We start from the raw sequence: 24,439 nt of genomic DNA on the forward strand, positions 1-24,439 counted from the left end.
AATGTTGAAAAGTGCAGATTGTGAGACACAATATTGCTGACAGTCTAAAGAAACAACGTTCATTATCTGATAGAGAAGAAGTGATGTGTGCAGGTCTGATCAAACGTTTCAGCAGATGTAAAATGAGGTCTGAATATAAATATGTAACAGAAAAGCGTGCATGTAAAAAAGGAAATAATTAGCTCTTATATTCTATAATGTACTGAGACATATGCAACACCCAAAGCATGCTTGTGGATAACATAGGACTGTGAATGAGATCAAAAGCTGTCATTATTATGGAAAGACTCTTGAATAAGTGTGTTTGACCTCTGTTAATGTTCACTGCAGAGCGACAGCTTCAATGAAGGGAAGCTGAATGAGGTTAAAAAGCGTCTAAAAGAGATGTGGGCTGAAAACAGAGACACTGTCGATGCATTATTCACACTGAAATTAATTCTTTGGCTTCTCACAAGCGCCCTACTCGGAGAAGAGTTGACCTTCAAACGTCGCTCAGTGAGAAAACAACTGCTTATCCACAAATCCAAACACCCGCTTCTTTTCTCTCAATCGCTTTTAGAAAATCACATCCTCACCAACACACCCAGTCTTTTCTTCAACTCTGGAGAAAAACACACAATCTGTGAAAACATGCTCTGAGCAAGCTGTGTGCTGTTGAAGGCCGCGGTACACAATGAGCTGTATAATGTGGTGTAGCAGCTCCATGTTAGGCCTGGCCTTACTGTAGCGTTGGGTCGGAGGCTCTTGTTTCTCTGCGTCTTAATGAGGCACCATGAGGGGAAGCTAAGAGGGGAAGCAAAGAGGGAAAACCAGAGGGAGACGAGCAACTTGTTCTGCGGCCTCAGGAGGGAGAACCAACACTGTAGCTCTGTTAATCTCCTATCGAGAACGCCACTAAAAGAGAACGCTGAGAGATTCAAATAGAGAGCTACAGACACAATAATGTGGACGATTATAGAGGGAGCCAGCTTCCATACTGTCCTCTTAGAATGAACAGATTTTATAGAGACTGCAGGCTGCAGGGGAAACATCTATTTGGCACAAAGCACAGTCTGTGTTAAAGGCACATATTCCCTGCTGGGGAAAGATAAGAAGGAGATACATGATGATTTAGATCAGGAAGGTGGAAAATTCTCCCTTGATCAGCACAAAGGCTTACTTTGCTTTCTTTTAAATTGTCTTGAAACTACTTTCATAATTCTTTGCAAATCTGAACAGAAGCAAAGCGACTCATTTGTTCTCAGGAGTAACAAGCAAGGTGTGCATGTGAGGTATAGAATATGTGCTTTACTCATCAGCCCAGCCATCAAACTTGTGAAAACTGACTTGTGATTGTATTAGGTTACAGAGTTGAAATAAAGGAGTTTGTCTTTGTCATCCTGAAAGAGGTCTGTGTTCACGTCAGACTCAAAGCAGAGATTTAATTAACCCAGAATGACTCTCTCCCTCTGTTTGGCTGAAATATGCTCTCATTTAGCTCCTTCCATTCTCCTGACTGACACTGGGAGCTCAGCTCTGAATTCATTCAGCAGATGAAATTATACAGAATAAAGACTCATGACAAATAAGGTGCATTCAGGGGCGTGTTTGGTAAAAGCCTTTTCTCTGAGCGCTGCATCCTTCACAGTTTTTGCATCAATGAATTAATGAGCAGAAAGAAAATGAGCTGGTTATTAAACATGCTGAATACCAAACAGGAGAAAAACACAACAACAGATCCAGTTTTTGACAACATGTCTGTTGTGTTTGGACTCGATGCACAGCAGCATGAGTTAGAGCGAGCCGTACGTACACATGCAAACACAAAGGCTGCGTTTGCCTCGTCCTTCATCCGTCTCTCTCTCAGCTCTCCACATTCCTCTCCACCGCTGCCGCCTGTCAGTCCGCCAGCTATCTGATCACTGTGTGGGCATGGACTGTGAATAGTGAATACACACTAAGTTTGAGTTTGCATTAGTGAATATCCAGAGACCGATATGGCTCTCACCTCCAATCAGCCACAGCGCATAGCATCCGTTTGCCCCGAGAATAGAGAGAGTGAGAGGGGGAGACAGAGAACTCAGCGTGTCAGCAAACAATGGCCGCCTCCCTCGGAGCCATGCAGACACACCTGAATGCCTGATGGAAAAGATAATTATGGCCCCCCAGAACACCTCATCAACACCGGGGACCATGAAACTGCACATGGCATCCCCATTCTCGGCTTTGGCATGGAGTGTGTGGAGGCACAGCCGTGTTCAATGGGACCACAGCGGCTTTGAAACAGCAGACGTCTCAATACTCTGAAAGAAGAATCTCCTGAGGGGAGTCCACATGGAAGAAACAGGTGTAGGGTTGTTTTGTAGGGAGTTAACAGAAATGCTCATTGGGAATATTGTGCGACAGTTCTGGAGAATATCATGGACTGCAAACAGTAATAAAATAGTAATAAATATAGTACTGAGGGCCTGAGCTGTTTCTTCCTGATTGGTTGACACAGCGCACAGGGGGAATGAAAACAGGGCGACTCTGCTGCTCAGCCTAGTAACTCTACTGTAAAACATCTGAACGCTGGGGCCAATGGGGTCCTCGGGTGTGGTTACCATTAACCTATCAGAGTGCAGCATGCCTCTTACTATAAGGTGTAGTAGGTCCTCTCGCTGATGTGTGATTGGCTGCTGTAGAATGGCGAGGCAGAACACCATTGGTGGATGAACTTGGAGCCATTTTAGGGTTCTACATGTATTAACCATTTATCGCTGTAGAGCCTCCATTTTCTGTTTACGCCAAAATCTACATTTGAGAGCGGCCTTCAGTGCTCATTCAGTATTTTCTTCAGTTTCTGTGTGCAATAAGCTTAAAAAAAAAAAAGGTCCATATAACAGCAGACAAATATTTGTACAGGGCAGGGTCACATATTGTGAGGTTCTTAATTTTTCCTTGCTGACAAAAAGTTAAAACAATTATGTTAAATATAAAGAAAAAGAACTCAAGTGAAATAAATATTTCGGATGAACAGGGTTTTCAGATATTTAACTTTTACATGTCCAGCTTTGCATCATCATAATGTATTGAGATTAGCATGACATTTTATTAAATTAATTCAAAATCAGGCAACACACTGACAAAATACAAAATTAGCAGAAGGGTTAAAACCAATTATGAATTTTATGTTGCCTGGTGTCTTTTGTCAGTCTTGAGATAACTCTGGTTATGATCTGGCCCTATACAAATAAAATCTTATTTGACTTTGTAATGATTTTTATTCATTTCTAAATTTTTTTTTTTCTTATTGTTGTATTTATTTATCTATTATCTCTTATTTTCCATCTCCTTGTACGTTTGTGAGGCACTTTGTGCTGCATGTTTGTATGAAAGGTGCTTAATAAATAAAGTTGAGAGAGTGAGAAAGATATGTTGGAGAATAAAAGCAAGATATCACCCTGTAAAGAAACGTAGAAACAATAGATATAGCAAAAATACTTTTGGTGATTTTGTTCTGCATTTAAGAATAGTTCCTCCTCTCGCTCTAAATCCTGAGTCTCTGCAGCTCAACTAAACATCTAATCGTCCACTTTTATGCACAACTGGATGACATTCGATGTGTTGCAGCAGAAAGGACTCTGATGGCTTCACTCTGACCTTTTTGTTCTCTTTTAAACTTTCAACAATCAATCACACCAACGCTCGCACTTTAACTACCCAGAACAAACCATGGTTGCTGATGGATAACTCCATGTACAACCCTGACACAATGATTTTATAAAGCTTGGACAAAAACTTCAGTTCAACACATTTTATACTGGAACAATGCATGATTGTTTTTTACACTACGTATGAAAGTAAAATTACTTTTTTTGTAAACAAAGAGAAAATATGATAAAACTATGAACCTGTTTTTTTAAATCCTTTTTTCCTCCCGATGCAATATAGGGACAAAAAATAAAATAATACAATTAGGTTACAATATAGATCATCTTTAGTTAATTGAGTTTAATAAATGTGTCTGCATTTGATATAAAGCTAAACTAATTCTCATTACATGTTAAAGACAAATCTGAATTAAATACTTTTAATATGTGATATTATATTATATTATATCAGACTGTATAACATTATATTATTATACATTTGTTTGTATTTCAGGGTAAAAATTTAAAGATACAAATCATCCCTAAAATTCTGCATTAATAGCTTCTTATGTATTATTTTTGTCAAAAAAAATATCTTAAGAGAATAAATGTTATAGGAGAATAAATGTTATTAGGTAAAATTAAGAAATGGAGTGTCATGAGTTATTCTAGTTTAATTATGGGTTTGATTTGTATAATGGGGTTCAGATATTATTTCCTGTTTTACTTGGTCACTTTGTCTCTTGCTGTCATGTATTCTTATTATTTAGTTTTGTGTTTAGTGTACTCCATGTTCTGGTCACCATTCAGTCTAGTTTAGTTAAGTATTTCACTTATGTCTCTTTGGTTGGATCATTTCCTGTTTAACTTTGTCACCTTGTCTCTCGTGCTGGTCCACTTCCTGCCTTTGTGTTTCCCGCTTGTTTGATTATGTGCCCTGCCCTGATTGTTTCCACCTGCCCCTTGATTGTCTCACCTCTGTCAGATTAGCCTCACCTCCTAAGTTTATTGAGTCTCTGTGCTCCCTTGCCTCAGGACCAGTCCATTGTCTGTGAAACCCAATGTATGTCTTCCGTATTGATCCCCGTGTTTGCCTGTGAATTATTTGGGATTTTTGATTACCCGGCTCCTTGTGTTCTCTCCTGTTTTTGTTGGATGTTCAGTTGGACTTTTGTTTTCCTGGGTTCTGTGGAGGTAAGCTTTTTGCTCTTTTGTTGGTGTTAATACTTAGTTTTTACCTTTTGTTTATTAAATTGTATATATATATATGTAAGTCTGCATCCGGGTCCTCACCTTTTTGTTTAACAACAAACCGTGACATGGAATCTTTTTAGAACTCATATTAAATCAGCGCTGTCTCTATTGAAGCAGATTGGAACTAGATCGATCAAAATATTTTTACTCGTACTAAAGCCTTTTGATGATTTGGGACATTAAAGAAATTCCTTTTCAACTTGCAGAATAAGAAGAGTGAGCCAAGAGCAGATTCAGAGCCAACACACACAGAAGAACAGAAAGTTTTCAGTGTTGGACTTAGAAAATGTGTTTCCCTTTCAGAGAGCAGAGGCCTGATATGATGTTCACTGAAATTGCACACTTTATACTTTAAATAAATCTGAATCTATCAAATTAAAATTGCAGGTTTAAATCCCCCTACTAAGTTTCATCTAATACACTCATCTGTATTTGGACAAAATAGTTGTAGTTATATATCTTACTTCTGCCATTATTTTTTGCAGTAACAAATGTAGAAAAAAAAGACCAAATTTTTCTGTAAATGTGTTTTTTTAAATTGAAAAATACTGTACATTTCAGAAGGGAATATTTTGACCAGAACAAGTAGTTTATGCCTAATTAAGTATTTGAAAAGCCTTTATTTGATGCAACCAATTCTCTTCTACATCTCAGAGTGGATTATATTTAGAATTGATACCCGAGTTAAATCATTAGATTTTACTCAAATAAACTCTACTTGGATAATAATTACTTTATGTATAATATATTTTATGACCTATTTGTTTGCATAAAAGGAAGCACATCTTAACATCTTCGGTCAGAGTCAGTTCATTTAAAAAGCTAAAATGACTAAATGTCAGGCTTTTACAGGAGCAAAATGTCATGAGCACTGTGTTACCCAATCTTACCTGGGTTTCTTTCAAGGCACAATTACCCTAAAAAGTCTGTGAAACATACCTCTAACAATCACAGCCTCATTCATTCCTGCAGACGTCTCAACAGTTTGAGCGACACCCAGCAAATCAGCGCATGGAGGCATCAGGAGTCCTCGAGACTCCTCAAGTCTCTCTCTGTCCTGCTTTCAGTCTGGAAGGCAGCAGTGGCACCATACAGCCTTAAAGAATAGTCCATGATGAGGACGCTTTATATTCCCCCTGCTCCAATCTGCTGAGCTGAGCTGCTGCAGCCTCAGCACTGCTGTCAGCCAGCCTGGACTGAGCCAGGGGAGAGAACAGGGGACACACACACAGAGAGAGAGAGAGAGAGAGAGAGAGAGAGAGAGAGGAGCTTGTGCCCCTCAAAGACGCCGTCTGGGCCTTTGTTGGCTTCTCCAATTGGACTGCAAGAAAAGACCTGGAGAAGCAGAAAGCTCAGCTCTGCTCTGTCCTTCTGCACACTCTGGACCAAGAGTCAGATGTGTACACAACCACACACAAGCAAGAGAGAATGGCACAAGTAGAACGTGGAGGCAAACACAAGAGCAGGCTCAGAGGAGGAAGAACACAAACACATAGAGCCCTGGGAGCATCTGTTGGCCTGCTGCAACACTGTGACAGGATGTCATGTAACATTCTTTGTTTTTGTGTGGAGTAAAAAGAGAGGAGAAATTCTCCCTCTGGTCCCGGCTGGTGAAGTGGCGTCCTCATTAACCAGACAGAGGGGACAGAAGGTGACAAGCGGTCATACTCCCTCAAACAGGTTTCAGTGAGAGGAGACTCCTGTGGCCAGCAAACAAGAGCACTGTCACATCTCGTGCTGCCTTCAGGTGCTACAAGAAAAAGGAAACACTGCAGACTTCTTAAATGTGATGTGGCCTATGACTGAATAGTAGAAAAATGCAGTATGCACATGCTGGATGTTACAAGTGAGGCTTGTTACAGTTCACAGGAGGTTAAAATGTACTATTAGTTCTGCAGTTTTGACATTACAGCTCTAAGAATCTCCTCCATGGTGAATGCAGCTATTTTAAACTGCAGTTAATATGAAAAAGGATTTAATGTTGCAGAGATCAGAAAATAAGAAAAAAAACATAGCAGGAAAGAAAGAACCTGTTTTTCCTGCTGTGGTCTGTATAATTGTACAGCTCCGGTGCTTATGTAAATGTAAATGGTAAATGGACTGTACTTATATAGCGCTTTTCTTGTCTTCCGACCGCTCAAAGTGCTTTTACACTACATGTCACTTTTTCACACATACATTCACACACTGATGGCAAAGGCCAATGTCCAATCAGATCTACTGTATGCCCGTTCATACCCGATGCCTGTGCCTTTAGGAGCAATTTCGGGGTTCAGTGTCCGCCCAAGGACACTTCGAAATGTGACTGTAGCAGTCAGGGATCGAACCCCCAAGCAGGTCTTAGTTGGGGTGTACAGAGGTAACACCTGGCTGTCAATTTTTGATCTGCCTGAAATGTGAAAGCCAATATGGTGCCAAACATTAATGTGACAATCCCGTCCAACTATATTAACATATCATGGCTGTTTTCCTTTCACCAACCACAACTGTAATAACCTATAACACATTTAAGCATTCAGAGACACACAAAATTAAACACTGCCTGCATGTTAAACTATTCTATAAGTGGAAAATAGATCAGTGCTGACCTAATTCTTAGCACCTGTGAAGTTGAACAATATCCTCCTAACCCAAGTGTATCATGGGAAAACCAATATTTTCTACAAATCTCCACTAAGACTGAGCCGATGACAGATTTACATGAAGAACTTTCACAACAGCCTGCTCAGAAATGAAGACATACCACAAATAACCCAGCGACTCTTCACATCCAAGAAACAGCTTCCAGCAACACAGACAGGCATGTAATTCTCAACATAAAGTTATAAACTTTATCCAACATTCAATGACTGGTTTTTGTGCTCTGTGTCATAAATGTCACATCTCAGTGATCTGGGCATCAAGGCAGATGTAAAATGTTTCTGACATATTTCCCCTCTTACTCATATGATTCATGAAATGTGAAGCAAACATTCTTCTGCACCTAAAAGGCAGCTTCATGTTAATTTTTCAGGTTAATGTGGTCACTAATTTATACACAATTCAGTATGTCAGTGTGGTTTTGTCAGCTCTGCATAGATAGAACGGTTTATTTTTCCACTTTGGCTCTGAGCATTGTGCCAAATGCTTATTGAAATGAAGCAGTGCAGCTACGGGGTTAGATAAATAGGTAGATCACCACACAGACCAATCTTTCACATTAATAAATCACAATTACTGTAAAATGCCTTAAGTTTGAGATTCAATTCTTAACTCTGGCATTTATTTTTGTTATTATAAGTTGGTATGGGAGGCTTGATGAAGAAAAATCCAAGAACTTCTTAGAAGAACTGCTTTTGGGAACTGAGATAAAATATTTAAGAAACACAGGCCTGCATGCTTAAAAACACCCACTCTGAATTACACAGGCCGAGATTAAGCCTTGAATTTGTGGATCAGCTTATTTCACACACTGCCAAAGGGGCAAAATGCCAATAAGGATTTGAGTTAGCCTATTTTCTGTAAAAGTTTGTCACATGAAATTGTAAAAGTAGACTGGGTCCCATCACAGACTAGAAAACATTCAGCTGAAGCATTATGCAGGACATCATTGTCACACTCTGCTCAGGGTTCAGTAATTCATCCACAACACAACAGATGACTGTCATTGTGCAGAAACACAAGAGCACTGATGCAGAGAGACACACGTGCACCATGCATATGCAGGAGCAAACACACACACAAATGTTGCCACAAATGTTGCCACAAACACACACACACACACACACACACACACACACACACACACACACACACACACACACACACACTCAGCTTCAGGCGAGACAAAGTCATAGAAGAATAATCCTGATAAAAAAGTGTGTTTATGAGAAGTGGCTGGTTTGTGTAGATAACATGCTGTATGCTTGGAGGGGATTTGATGAACTGAGTGGGTGTGCAACACTTCTCCATCCTCCTGTTTTATTAAAATTGCTCAGTTACTATTTTATCTAAATGACAGTGAGGGCCAGAGTTCTGCTACATAATAAACCCCAGTGGATAAACAAGGCTAATGAGAGAAATTAATCATCTGGACACAGGTCTTAGGTCTCAGTATGAATGCATCCTTTTAGAGAATACTGACACAAACTATGTTTAATTTGTTCATCAACTGAGACAAAAAACTGAGAATCCAAGTTCTTTTGGAGCCTCCATTAGTTCTTACTCATTTGCAGACTCGCTCAGCACAAACAAATGCAGGTTTCTGTCAGTCACTTTTTGCTGGATCATTGCAGCTCTCCCCAAATGAGATTTGACCTCAAGCCACAAAATGTCAGTCAGGTAAACCTGCACACTCTGACGAAAACTCAGACTTTGGATGATGAAATTCCAGACTGGATCTTTTATCACCTCAGGCAGTGGGAACAAACATTCATATATTGTCTTAAAGTCTCCACACAAACCTAAACTTTTTTTTAATACACAGTTTACAGTCAGTAAGCAAAGCACCACCATGACAGGACACATGGTTGTTGTTGGGAGCTGAGCCGGTCATTAGACAGACACTAGCAACATGTGAAGGAGGTGTACTGAGCATTTGAAGAGCAAATAAACCGAAGATAAAATAAAGTGCAAACACCCTCTAAGTACTAATTCACAGTTTAAAGTTACTTTCTCCTCCGCTGCCTCCAACTGCAGCCTGGAAGAAGCAGCATCAGCTGTCTCAAGCCCTCCTCCACCCTTCACATTCAAGAAGCAGACACACACTAGTGTTGGAGCAGCGCTGCCAGTGTGTGTGAGAGAGAGAAAGTAGATCTGCTCCCCAGCTTGTGTTCACACCTCGGCTGCGTTTATGAGTTTGGTTTGTGTACATTCTGTACCAGCTTTGCACTCGGAGGATACTCGCCTCTATGGGCTACATTGCCTCCATGTTGACCCTAAACAGCAGGTCAGACAACTACACGCTCTGACACACACACAGAAAAACAACAACAGCCAATGTCAGCAGTGCAGCCTGAGATAAATGTCACATCTCCCCCTGAAGACAACGTGTGTTTACTGGGTAACTTTGTGAAAGTCACAGCAGTCCGAGCAGAAAGGTTAGTGCTGGGGTTAGCTTGTATGTGGGAGTCTTCTCAGCAGACTGCACACCTGAGATGAGCTGCTGGAGTTTGTGAAAAGGGGGGAATTCTTTCTAATGTCTCGTCCTGTTATTAGTATTTATAAGTTTCCCTGCATGCATTTAAAAGTTTAATGAGAAAAGTGAGACTATCCTCTCAGATAACGAGCACACTGTGAACATTGGCGAGCTAATACTGCTGAACTTCTTCTGGATGTTTCTGCTGAGAGGTTGCAGCACGTCTGCTGCTGTTTTGGATCCTGAGTTTTCTCCCTGTTACGATTACACTTCTCATTAGAGAGAAACATCCACTATTGACTGGCTTCCTGCTAACATCTGCTGTGTTTACACTCGGCCTCATTGAAAATGCATTAGCACTTATTTCATGGCTGATGTGAGGAATAACACATCGACATCTGACTCGTGCTGATTAATCCAAATAGTCTCTGACATGAGGTGCTCGAAATTCAGACACATTTAAGGTGGAACCTCTTTTCACTTTGACACTACTTTACACACAAATCAATTTGCTCCAACAGACCTGAGGGCAGTGAACGCCTCATGTTGGCAAATGGCACTGTTCCAGTGTGAGATCTGGGAAAGCATGAGAACCAAACTCGTATTTTCTGTCCCTCTAATTCATCACAGCTTTGGCGGACTATCAGACCTTGAGAGTGTTTTCACATCAGTAGCAGATGATTTAAATATGGAGACATAACTTTTGCATTAAATACTGAATGCTAGCTCAGGCTTTTCTCCAGGTAATAAAACAAGAGAGAGTCTGATTGGGCGTTTCAGATGAAAACAGCCATCTGAAACTTGGACCAGCTGTCAGAGACAAATTAGCAATCTGGCCTGTTTTTGTTCCTCCTTAATCCTTTCTTCTCTCAAACTTTTCAAAGCCACTTTGCCAACCAAACTTCCATGCTTAAAAAACAACCCATTAAACAGATTCCTAACAACTTCAGCATCAACAGAGTAGAGAAGACAGGGAGGGAGAGAGAGAAGTGAGAGAAGTATGGAACAGGTGGTGAGTACAGCGAGGGAGGAGATACAGAAGATGGAAAAAAGAGAGAGGAGGCAGGAAAAGAAAGCAGAGGCTATAAGTGGGTATGTGTAGCAGGTGGATGTTAGCATGGCGGGGGGCTGGAGAGGATGCTCTGCGTGAGAGGAGAGTGAAAGACAGAAAATTGCAGTGAGGAGGACAGGTGGGGAGGAGTGGAGTATAGGTTGAGGAGAGTATAAAGGAGGGACGGAGGCGTGGGCGCTCCTCAGCTGCATCACGTCTGTGATGATGCACGTAGGAGCCGAGGCTGTCAGGCTCCTGGTCCTGCCACTGTGCCGCCACTGAGCTTTATCTTGAAAATAACAGTGATTAATGAAGCCGAGCCGCATTCTGTGCGGAGAAGGTGGACGAGGAATGATCCATCTTAATGAGCTATCCTTTGTCCCTATTTTAACAGTGGGGGGGATATAATATATAAGGGGCCCCTGGCCGGGCTCCTTTCCTTTAAAATAAGATAACGAGGGAAAGAAAGAAGGAGGGTGAGCATCTTACTTTCTGTTCAGCTACACCTGCACACTCTCTGCAGTTCTAAAATGAGATGTTTGAGTCAATATCATTTAAATGTTGCACCCATATGGACTTATGTGCCAAGATTATCCATAAGCATATCACTGTGGTACTGCATGTTTTCATTTAAGAGACTTACCTGCTCACAGTGAGTCCACAGTGATTGAAATACATTTCAACCTCTTTAATAATTTGCAACATCCGCAGCTCTTGTGAATTCTACTTCAGCTTCCAATAAAGCCAGAGTTCAAGAAAAAGAGAACATACAAGAGAGAATCAATTATTCAAAGTTAAGCCTGTTTTGGGTTTTCTGCTTTAGTTAATCCTGATGTGAATAGCTTTAAGATAATTACCCCAACACAACACTGCAGCTGCTTTTATTAATTTGATAATTTGACACTGATCCCAGTCAGCATATTGGAAGTTGAAATTCTTAAATACAAAAACTTACAGCAGACTCAGTTTTGTATTTGTTGTGTTGAAAGATGTACTTCTGTGTAATTAGCAGTGAGGATGTGGTGGAGATCGTCTGCACTCTATCAAGTGAAGGAGAGACAGAGGGAGAGGGAGAGGAAGGAGAGGGGAGGGGAGGGTTTAATGAATGTGCTCGCTGTGATTAATGCTCTCAGTGCCGCTATCACAAAATGCCTGTGTGTTTTTAATAACTGGTTTAAACAACCCGACATGCTGCAGTTTATTCATGTGGTGGAATCAAAATGAATATAAATTTGTATGCATCACTAATAGACTGATAAATGTGTGAGCTTTATTGTAGCTCCTTTAGTCGAAAGACGAGGTAAAACACAGATGTGAAAAGCTATTAGAAAATGTAGCTACATCGTGAACAAGAAAGCACATTTACCAGTTTCCCTCCAACTGGACACCAACACAACGACTGCAACTTTCTTCACCAGAACCAACGTCCCCCAGCCTGGTTGAGCAACAGGATCGTCAACCTAACAAGCCGCAACACAGCATAGCAATATAGCCCAACCAATTAATCGGTCGGCCGATTTTATCAGCCGATATTCGCATTTCACAGATATATCGGTAACAGTGTATATGTCCTCTGATATGCCCAATATAAATGACTTTAATTTCAGCAGTGTTGTGGGAGAAAGCCATTACACATCCTGACAAGCAGAGGGGTGTTATAATCTTGACAGTATCAAAGACAAGATCTCAGTCTTTTCAACAAAATACAGCTGAAGTCAAGAAATGAAACAGCCACCTCACTCACGGTTACAACTATAAACCAGCACAAAAATGACAATTACCAACATATGTTCTAAACGGACACATTAAAAACACTAACACATTTTTTTTTTGCATTTTGGAACATAAATAGCAAACTTAACAACTTAAACTACTCAGTCAGCACTAGGTGGCAGGCATGATGGGAGATGAGGACGTCCCTCTCGCTGCCAGAGTGCACGTCACAGCTGAGCAGAGCAGCACACAGAGCGAAGGGAAGCATTGTCTTTCCCATACAGAACAAAACATTGTGAACAACAAACTTGTGTTAAAATCACAGAAATCAGCCAAAGAAAGCTTGCCCCGCGAGAGATAGGCCATAGATAGTCAAAAATGTCCCAAATGGAGCAGAAAAATAAGAATAGAAACTAGAGGTCGACCGATAGTGGAATTTGAAAGGCCAATATAACAACGATAGTTGGTAGCAGGAAAAAGTCGATAGCCAATTAATCGGCCAATATCTCCCTACCCCACAAAAAAAAAAAATGAAACCGATGTAAATAAATAATCTTTATCTTTATTACATATCCTTACACATAACTGTTGAACTGAAAGTCTATGTCAAATAAATAAAATAAAAACATAAATCTAACTAAATAATCTAAGTAGTAAAGAAAATATAATCTGGAAACTAGAGCTGCAAGCAGCATTAACGGGCCCTCGCACCCCTGCACGTCGTGGCGTGTCGCACGTTGGGGTGGGTTGCAGTCGCAGAGCAACCTGCAGCCACGGTGTGATGATCAAAGACAAAACAGTGGAAACCACTCTAAAATCTGCTGTGTTCTGGAGACAAAGTAAGTGTTGGCAACACAGTGTAAATTCTATGTTTAGCGGATCAAAATGTGCGGCAGTCGCAGTGTGTTTAAAAGACATGAAACAGTGAAAATTGTTTTGTGATTTGGACACAACATCAAGTGTCGACAACACTGTGAGATTGCCGGTCAAGCAAAGAATGCATGTCACATGAGGCTTACTACCTCGGACTAGTAGGTGGCGCTCTTACAAACACTGATTTTCAACACGATGAAGTGTTCAGGCAGGGACATATATCGTACATATACAGTTTCAGGCTGACAAGACCCTGTATGTTTAAATTACAGCAACGCCCTTTTTTCATGGCGAGACATGGAACTTTGACGAGCTGCCACGGGCCACGCCTTTTGAGTTCTGTGAAAAAGTTTTCAATAACTTTTCATCGTAAATGTCTCCTCTGTACCGTGGGAAAATTTGAGGTGGCTCAGACGAAAGCCCTAGGAGGAGTTAGTTAAAGTATTCCAGATTCTGTTTTCTTCAGCAAAAAGAAGACTATAGAAAAATGAGCGAGGAGTGGGAGGTGTGACCGAAATTAACAATTTAAAGAAGATCGTTTGATTTGTTCACTTTGACAGGCAGCTATGATGAAAAAGCTGCTGTGGATAGAGGAGGCAGGTCGGCACATCACAGCTGGGTGACTGACGTATCTCAGGAGGTGATGAGGTTAAAGCTGCCTTTAAGCTGCTCTGTGGCACTTCTTCTGTCTTCACAGACACAAACATATGACATTTCCACATACATATACAAACACACACTATATAATGTAAACAGAAACACAGACAAATACCTTCATAGACACACACACCCACGCAGAAAGGAGCACACAGTTGTTGATGTGCCCACTGATGCAGAGCGGAGACAAATTGCTCCCTTTGAAGACAAAGCCAAATCGAACACAGAGTCTGATTTCTGTCACTGTGCTGTTTGGCTTTAAAGCTGCGAGGCCGACATCTGACAAGACATGCATGCAGTCACACCCAAGAAGCTGGGCAGGCGTCTAACTGCACACATATCTCCACACACACACACGCACACGCACACCCTGCGACCAGTGGTGCAGCTGGATTAAGGCTGAAGAGCTCCGTCAGCTCCTCATAGATGCCATGTTTTCACTGTCCTTGTGACATTACCCAAATGGTGCTCTAACTAAAGTCTATTCAATACCGAACAGTGAAGAAAAGAGAGCTCATGGTTGTGTCAAGAGCTGTGAGATTGAAGTGCCTCATTTGCATTTTGACCTTCATGGGGACCCATACAAAATTTTAACTGTATATATTTTTTCTTTTGCCTTTTAAATACAGCAGCAGACGAGCTGCAGCAAAAGAACCTAAATTTCATTTCATTTCAATCACACCAAAGAAAAGTATCCCTGAATTAACCCATCGTGGATCAACAAAGTACTTTTCACTGTTTAGATCTGTTCAAACATTTCAAAGAATACAAGAAGATGTATCATTGCAATTCAACTCTTCTTAGGCCTGTTAGGTCAATACGTATTGACATGTACATTGTTAATGGATGAAGACAGCCTATTCAGCACAGAAGCTAAGAAGCTCTCATTCAATAAGACTGGACCAAGCAGAGGAGTCTGTCTAATTATCCATTTCCAATTCTACCTGCAGTCTCATTTCAATGTTTCACAGGCAGCCCCCAAAATAATTGCTTTTCTGCAATCTACAAGTTCATTTGCACATTTTATTGATCAAAACGAGTCAGGACAAAGAAAACAATCCAAACCTAAATTAAAAGCTTCATTAAATGTGAAAATTGGTCGGGGGATTGTGAACGTCTGTTTCTGGCGCCCTGCATCATAAACTCCCAAGGTTAAACCAAACACCAATTTACAGCTCGCAGACTCAGACATGAGTCGCAGCTCTGAAGCACCTTCACAAACACAGAGCGAGTCAACAAGGCTTCAAACGACTGAGAGAGAGAAGAGAGGGCAGGGACTGAAAGATCTTCCGGCCTTGTGTTTAGGAGGCTTTGTGCAACTAGGAGCAGTAAGAAAGGGAAACCTGACACACTTTTAACAGTTCAGATGCTGCTGTTGTGAACTAGTTTAACATCAGAAAAAAATGTTCTTCTTTCCAAAGAATCCACCTTACAGTAGCAGTATCAGAGGTTGTTTTATGTGCACTCCGTTCTCTGCAACCTTGGAGCAGCTTTGAAGTGAATTGGCTCTGGTTGTATTTTAACAGCCCCGTGCTCGACTGTTTGCCGTCTTGTTTATGACTTTTGGCATCTGAAACTGCTCTGGTACACAGACAGAGAGGGCAGGAGAGGGGACTATACGTTTCATTCCAGCACGGCCCCACATAAGTGCAATATCTGGAAGAAAGTGAGTCTAAGAAACCTGTAAAGAGTGCATCAGCTGAGGCTGTCTGTGCTTACCTTTAGGATGTCCCGGGTCGCTGAACTCGTACTTCCCCATCCCGACTGTCCGCAGCATTTGCAGCCTGTTAGGACCGTCCTGATTGTCTACAGCTGAGGGCAGAGCCTGTGCTGCTGCTGCCTGTCCATTGGTCAGAGGTAGGGTAGGGGGCTGGTTGGGGTGAGAGCTTAAGTGTCCGTTGCCGATCATGCTGTGCAGGTTTGGATGCACCACCTGGTTGGTGAGGGCGGACGGTGAGACTGTGGGATGAGAGGGGTGGTACAGAGACTGACTGGGCATGCTCAGAACCATAGAGGGTGGCTGCTGGGTGGACTGTGGTGTCAGCTGGAAGTGAGCGGTCATGAGAGGGTGCTGCGGAGGAACAGGTGTCTGGATGGATGGGGATACTCCTCCTATGATGGGAGACTGCGTGGTCACGCTGTGGCTGAAGGAGGGCGGCTGGTGGAGGGCATAGGCGTGGGGCAGGAGGCTGGACTGGCTCACTGCTGCTACTGGTGCAGCCCAGGTCGGACCTGGAGAGGAAAAAACAGAAGGAAGAATAAAAAGAAAGATGAACAAAATGTGTATCGAGCTTTCACACCATAAAACCAGAAAAGCACAATATTTTCTTATTGTAGACTGATTTTGGGTATTCTAGTGAGCGTGGGCAGAGTGCTTAAAAAATAGACAGAAGACTGCATGAGAAGACAGATTCCAGCTTCCTCTCCAACACAACTGTCAGTTTGCTGCTACGCTTCAGCACAAGTTTGTTTTTGACACTTAAAATCAAACACAAAATATCTGGAGCGATGTTCAGATCTGCGCCCAAGATCAACATGATAATAAGATAAAGAGATTTATTGAACAAAGTTGAACGAATGTTTATCTGAATGTGAAAGCATACATGCTGTAGTCGACACTATTATCTGTGTAGGAGTCTGTGCTTACTCAGACATGTCTCTGCCCTGAGGCGCTCGATGCTGAGGCTGAGCTGGTAAAGACGAAGGTGCATTGGGCCGCCTCCCTCCTTTACTCATCCGCTCCTATTCCCTCATCTCTAGCTCATCCTGCCAGGGTCCAAGTCCAAAAATAACCCACCAGTCTACAAAGGGGCCAAAGGCTAAATCACAGCATGTAAATAGCTAAAGACGAGAAAAAAGGAGCCCACATTATTCATGACACTCTCCCTGCTGATATAATAGCCAGAGCAGAGTTGGAAGGAGAGGGAGGGACAGATAAAAAGAGACGGAGAGACGAAAAGAAAGAAAGAAAGAAGACTCTTGAGAAGAGACCAGTTCTGATCATAATTCACTTGTCATTGATCAAATCTTCACCAACACCGTTTCATTTTCCTTCTTTTGTGGCTCCCCTCTCTCTGGTCTGAATAAAAATGATCCTGATCAAGTAGTTGAGTATAATTCCACATCTTATGAAGTTTTACAGGTTTAATGCAGTTAGAGCAATGAGAAGACATTCATATCTATACATAGTGTATCTGCCTTTTTACAATATGTTCTTTACTATTTCTTCAATCCTTTACCCGAAAAATATTCAGCTAACATGAAGAATTTCACTTTGATGACCAAACATTGAGCTACATTCACAGGCCTTGTTTATAAAGATTAACTGAGTAACTACATGAATATTAAATGTATTCAAAGGTTGTGATTATTGTCTTTTAACTTAGAATGAACATTTTCAAAAGTGCCACATTTCTTTTTAAAAACTCAACTTTTTAATTTATTTTTTGAACTCTGAAGAGGCATCAAACAAAAGAGCTATTTTTGAACAAAAACCTTGGTTGAAACAAAAGTTCTTCTTCAGGGACAAACTTTGTTGAACAGACACAACAGTGAAGTTTCTGTTAAAAGAAGTGTTGATTAATTCTGCCACAGTTGGCACAGAACTTTGTGGAAACAGTTCAATGAAGTGTGGAGAGGAGCTGGCTTTGCTGCAAACGCCAGTCACAGTTTGGAATAGCGCACACGCAAATCAATATGCGACACTATGCTGGGATTCATAGAGTCATATGTGACATCTCACTCTCCTCATGCTGCACTCTGAGCTGCAGTGTGGGAGTGGGGAAGTTGGGAGGGGCGGCAGGAATTGAAGGCTGACACACAATGATACAACTCTTGAGCTTCATGGCCAATTCAGCCGGACCCCCAATACACAGCAGGGGGGCAACATCACAAGACACACACACAAGAAAATGTGCTTAGTATGCTCCGATCAATTCTGCATCTTTCCATGTTTAGACTTTGAGCAGAAACATTATTCTTGGGTAGCTGATCAGTTTAATAATTCATCCTTGAATTAATCTATACAGTACGTAACGTATGCAAATTACAAATGGCATACAAGTTTAACATGCAGTCGCAGGAGCTGAATCGTTGTCTTGACCATGATGCTTTGCTCCCACTGAGCAGCAGCTGTCTACAATCTGGATTTGTTGAGTTTCCACAGGAGCAAGCTGTGTGCCAGTGTTCTTCTTTAATGAGACACGTTTGTGATGAGCAGGAGGCAGAGGCCAGCGGAGCAATGGAAGGAAACTAACTGCTGTAGGGCAGAGCCATTCTGGGTGAGTTCATTACAGTAAGAGTAACAAACTACAACACTGGCTTCACTCCTCAGTGTGCGCTGCAGAACCACTTCTGCTCTTTTTAAAGGGGCAGGGATAGAATAAGGTCGACATCTAAATTAGACCTGGTGGAGATCATTTAGAGGACGTTCAGAGTTTCACTGCATTTAAATTAGACTGAATCAGCCTCAGTTAGTGACAAAATAACATTAACAAGGACGATAAGATGAGGGAAGAGTGAAGAAGGAATCATGAGGGACTGGAGGGCTTGTGAAGGAGGATTTAGATTCATACTTTTCTGCTTAAACTTCTTGATATCAAACTAAGATTTCTCTAACTGTGTGCATAATTAAGCTGAATAATGTAAAGATGCTGTTTATACTTGTTAAATATTCATGATTATGTATTTTAAGTATGCATGTTGTTGAGGTTGAGCCTGTATTTTATGTAGGCCAAGTCAGCCAAGATGTCTCATTAGCATTGGATGCTAGTGTAGCTGGCCAGAGCCATCTGGGGTGCAGCATGTAAGTGTGTGTGCGAGTGAGTGTGTGTGTTCGTTTAAGTGTACACAGTGTACATGCTTGCATCTGCTGTGTGCAGGCGGAGCGATGATGCAAAACTTACCTCACTGTAAACTCCCATTAGGTAGAATAAGTAGATGTGGGAATGTGGCTGTCAGAATTGTGTGTGTGTGTGTGTGTGTGTGTGTGCACCATGCACATGCTTACATCTGCTGCGTCCAGGCATAGTGATGATGTAACTGACATCCTTTAAACTCCCATCAGGTGGAATAAGTGCATGAGTGAATGTGTGTCAGTTTACTTGTGTGTGTAAATACTGTGTGTGTGTGAATCATTACCGCTGGGCTCGCTGTCTCGATGCTGCTTGGCAGGGGGCTCATCTGTATCCCAAGGTGTGAGCTGGTTAATGGGCGTCTGTCCCCACCTCACGCCTGGAGCCAGCAGCAGTCCTGGGGTCTGGTTGTCTCCAGGAGACAGACCTGAGACCTGCAGCACACAGAAAACATCACTGATTAGATCGTCTCATGGGGATAAACAAAAAACTAAACAGCCCATCAGATCCCATACAGTTCAGCTTACAAACAATGACCCTTAAATACTTGGTGTAAACACAATATTTGATAGCTTGAATGAAAATCACAGCCACCAAACCGTTCTTAAGGACTTGAAGTGAGCGTTGATGATGGATCCTGACATTTATAGCAGTGAGTGCTGATTACAGCCTGTATATAATGGGAATAAGGAACAAAAACATCTTGTTCAAGTTCTCAAGAGTCTCTGTAGAAAGAACAAGATTTCCTTTTGATGAACTAATAACACTTAACTTTGTAGTAGGGATGCACGATATTAGATTTTTTGCCGATATCCGATATGCCGATATTTTACAACTCATTTAGCCGATTACTGATACCGATACAGATATTTTTTTCCTGCACACCTAATTGCAGAGATCATCAACTCTCTTCTGTATTGGAATTAGCGTACAGCATAATGATGATACTCTTATCACATTTGTTACAACGGTCGGGGTGACTGGTCTTGAGATGGTTAATCAAGTTTGTAGTGTTGAAAGACTTTGCCTTGGCTCCTCCTCGCATCACCGAAGCTGAGCAGTCATTGCAAATAGCAGTTTTGCTATCTATTTCGGACACTTTGAAAAACCTCCACACCACGGACATTTTGGCTTCTAACTCTCTCATGCTGCAGGTAGACACACGTGACGTCATCACGCTGCGCCGCGCAGATCTTCTTCGCGCCGGGGACATTGCGCCGAGGTCAGGCATTTAATCAAGTATGCAGCAGCCCATTATTTTATCGGTTAATTATATCGGTGGATATCCCGATATCCGATAGTTCATTTTTAAGCCGATATCGGCCGATACCGATAACATGCCGATAATATCGTGCATCACTACTTTGTAGTGCAGGATTCATACAGATTCGGATCCTTCCTCCTGAGACTGCGTGTGTAGTAATTTTGCAATGAATTAAACATTGTGTTTAGTCAAGTGAGATAAAAGAATTCTGAACATAAATACAACAAACAGAGTAAATAGAAAGAAATCATTTTGCAGGGTTGAGAGAAATGAAAATGTGATATAAAAAAATGCAATGAAGGCGAGGTGACAATGTGTGTTTCTGGGGGTAAAGCTGATGAAACCAAACTAAGCCCGTCTTTGCAGCCGTATCTCTAATATTGTGCTCTGGTAGGGGAGTAAGAAGTGTTATCAGGATGGCCCAGGCTGATGAAAACACAGGGTCAATCACCACTGGACCTTTGGACCTTTGAGCAATATTCTCCTCTCCCTCTCTGCAGTTTGGACGTTTGGTCTAACAAGCAGGCAGGGAGAGGGCAGAGCCCAGCCTGATTCCCCCGCTCGCCTCAGCCTGCCTCCTGAGTTAATAGAAAAGACCTGGTCACCAGGCCCCTCCTGTGTCCTCCTGGCTGATCCCTCCATCCCTCAGTTCCATTATCCTCCTGACCCGCTGTTCACTTCATCAAGCTCGCCATCACGCATTCAACAGCTGTGTCAACAAACCCCGACAGAGTGCAGGCTGACAAACACGACACAAATACAATCCAAACAGTTCAGTTCAGAGTGAATTAATGTGCTGCTTTATATAACTGATCACATTTCAGGAACATTCAGCCTCCCAGGTTTCAGAAGGATTCATCGCAGCTTTACAGGCTTTTAACTCTTAAATACATTATGTGGTATCAGGGCTCCAACTAACTATTATTTTAATCTGCTGATTATTTTTATGACTAATCAATTAATCGTTTGGTCAGTAGTAAACAACTTCTCAACAGCAGACATGTTCACTGAGTGTCACTCACTTGATAAATCTATACTGAAAGTTATCCGACAGTTTGTAAGTGCTGGGGGGCAAAAGGGAAAAAAAACAGTAAAGGGAAACATCCCAAGGCAAAGCAGCAAACAGAGTGATGGAGTGAGAGGATGAAGCTGGGTGGAGGAGGGAGACAGGCTGTCAGCTCTTTTTGTCCGGCTCCACCTGTCGACTTCAGACAAGAGAAAACTGGAATGGTTCACTCAGAGACGCCCTCAGCGCTCAATTCCACCTGAGAGCCCTGGAGACTCTGGGAGGGAAAATTCAGATCGTTTTCAAGCTGAGGAGTTTCTTTCTATCGCCCGCTATTTGTTTTAATGAGCGTTTCTCCTCCTCTGCTCTGTGAGCTTTACTGTATTCCTCTACAGCCATGCTTCACCTTCCCCTCTATACATACAACTCCTCATTAACTCGCAGCAATGACTCTCCTGCTTTCCTTCAGCCCTGCACCTGCCTCATAATATTCCCTCATTAGTACTCCCACCCATTTACACAAAACAGAGACAGAAACAGGAAAAATCTCTTTTTCTGGAGGCAATCCATCTGTCACAATGTCACACATGCAGATACACATAAGCACACACATGCATGCACAGCAAAGCTAGACGATAAAATCAAGATGCATCAGGGCTAAATATAAACCTGTCCTCCTCTGTGCGGGCAGAGACAGCAGTCCTATTCAGGCTGGTCTATCAGATATTTTCTCGGACACAGCAAACTCTGACATCTGTCACTATGTGTGTTTTACTGTCTCGCAGTAGTAGGCAGCATTACCTCTCACCGCTGGCCTCCATCTGCTGTGGGCTCGTATAGGAGGGGCCTCGTGGTGATCCAGGGCTCTGGGCTTTGATTGCTTTGAGTCATCCACAACATCCACATCCAGATAAACAGAACGTGTTTGCTCACAGCTTTGTGTTTGTCTTTGCACTTTGTTTGACAGCCCTTGTGTATGTGAGGTATGATTTTGAGGCCCCATCCAGTTTTTCCCCAGAGAAATTATTTTATTGCTCGACTCGGGGAGAAAAAACAAGAGAGGGATAGAGATGAGTATGTCTATAACATCCAGGTCCCACTGGGGTAAACAATGTTACAGCGCACACTGATCAGATCAACTAACTGCTCTGAGGTTTAATAACAGGTCTGAGTGAAATAAGAGGTGTACTGTGGTGAGAGAAAAGCTTGAAGTGAAAAACATAGAGGAGGGTTGAGGGAAAGTTTGGGCCTTAAATGGAGAAAGGCGCTCACACAAACACACACAGAGCAGGTCAGTAACAACAGCACTGTGAAAAGCTAATCTCACCAGATGTCATTAACACACCTGGCAGACACAATGAGATAGCAGTGTGCAGGGTGCAGGTCAGTGCTACACAGGCTGATTATGTTCTACCTTTTAAGGTTCAGTGTTCCTCTTTACACACAAGAGGAGAATAACAGACTGCAGGAGAGGAGGAGGTTTACTGCTGTGTGATCTCACTCTGCTGCTAATCAGGCCTGTTAATGTGCACTCTGTATCCTGATAGGTTGATCACTTCATCTCTTCCACACGGATGGACCAGGATTTCTGCTGGTCCGGTGTTGGAGCTGCCATTACTGTTTCATTTAAATGCATCCGAGAAAGAAAATTCACCTCCACAATCAGTGAGCGATCTCTAGGGAGATGCACGTACACAAACTTTAAATAACAACAGTCACTGCAGCGCGATGTTGTTATGTTGTGTGCAACTGTAAAATAATTTCAAAATCTAATTCCACACCGCGAAGCAATCATAAAAAAACTGTATGTGCGAGCGAGGAAATGAAATTCAGCTCCGAATGGTTTTTTCTTCCCTTTGGCCAGGCACGGACAGATACAGAGAGTTTGGCAGAAATGTGGAGGGTGATGGAAATAATGGCTTTCCTCCGAGAAAAGAAACAGAAAGAATGGCAGCGAAGGAAGGAGAGAAAGATTGAGAGGCAGAGTAAGACAAACCCGTCCATCACATCCCCCTTTATCCTCCTCCTGCTCTGCTCAAAGCTCAAACAGAGAGTGGTCTGAATCTGACCAGGAGCACTAACGAGTGCACAAAAGCACATTTTCTCTCCAACATGATTCACTTACTGTACAGAGGGATCTCTTTTCCATGACAGCGCGCTGACACCTAAATGTGAAGTGGATTTGTTCTGGACTCCCGTCATAATGGTGCTGAATGCTGGAGCCGGACCATGCGGGCGGCTGTGTCCAATCTGTTAGACTGGAACATAGCAGAGCATCGCACGGGGAAACAAAGAGACGACTGCGCCATTTCTGGCAGCCATCTTAAAGTGGAGTGGAGCTCCAACATGCCGAACAGCGTGGTGCCATAGACGGGGAAGGTGTGTATTCAGTGTGACGGCTGCATACTAAAGAGACAGGGAGGAATCGAGGTAATATTTCTTTTTAATCCATGAGTCCACTGCACCACCGATTACAACACCTGCCTCGTTCTTAAAGAAATACAGCAGTTTTAAAACATGTCGTATCCGTAGTCCCCTTCTGCTTGGAGGAAATATCACTGTGAAACATGTCAGCTATTACTGGAGGTTGACTGTTCATGACTGGCACTTTATTCCCTCAAAATAGAAAATCCAAACAAAGCGGATCCTTCCAGGCACCGACAGTTAACACTGACCCCGGCAGCACGACAGACAGACACAATGAAAACACACAACAGGAGCGCCTGGTGGGTTTATCTGCTATTGATGCACAGCAGAAAAAGCTACAGATACAGACTCTATAATTTCAAGCCCCGGGCCAAATGACTGAAGGGGAACGGACTTCACTTCCACTGAAATTCCAGCTAAGACGCTCCGACAGCTCAGCGGGCTCCTGGCTCGACGCACACACGTTTGAGAAAAGAGAAGCGTGATCGCAGGGGCGAGGCCGACAAGCTTCAGTGGAAATGCAGGGCTGAAACCCGGCCTAATATCCCATGAGTTCTGCGAGCTGCAGCCTCGCCCTCCAAAACCCACCTCAGCCCCTCCTTTTACAGCTCTGT

At 42.4% G+C, this 24,439-nt stretch overlaps 1 protein-coding gene across 1 annotated transcript in view; it reads right to left on the reverse strand.

Moving 5' to 3' along the window:
- LOC138612876 (kelch-like protein 29) overlaps positions 1-24,439 on the reverse strand; it is an 86,840-nt gene that overhangs the window by 48,520 nt on the left and 13,881 nt on the right. The window contains exons 2-3 of the mRNA XM_069686384.1: positions 19,415-19,562; positions 15,995-16,507 (exon numbers count right to left, since the gene is read on the reverse strand). Of these exons, the coding sequence (XP_069542485.1) occupies positions 15,995-16,507; positions 19,415-19,562 (661 nt within the window). The remainder of the gene's footprint in view (positions 1-15,994; positions 16,508-19,414; positions 19,563-24,439) is intronic.

The sequence above is a fragment of the Semicossyphus pulcher genome, unplaced genomic scaffold (assembly GCF_022749685.1).
Source record: "Semicossyphus pulcher isolate SPU_LCO1_2020_fin unplaced genomic scaffold, fSemPul1.0.p SCAF_11, whole genome shotgun sequence".
Taxonomy (NCBI): Eukaryota; Metazoa; Chordata; class Actinopteri; order Labriformes; family Labridae; genus Semicossyphus; species Semicossyphus pulcher.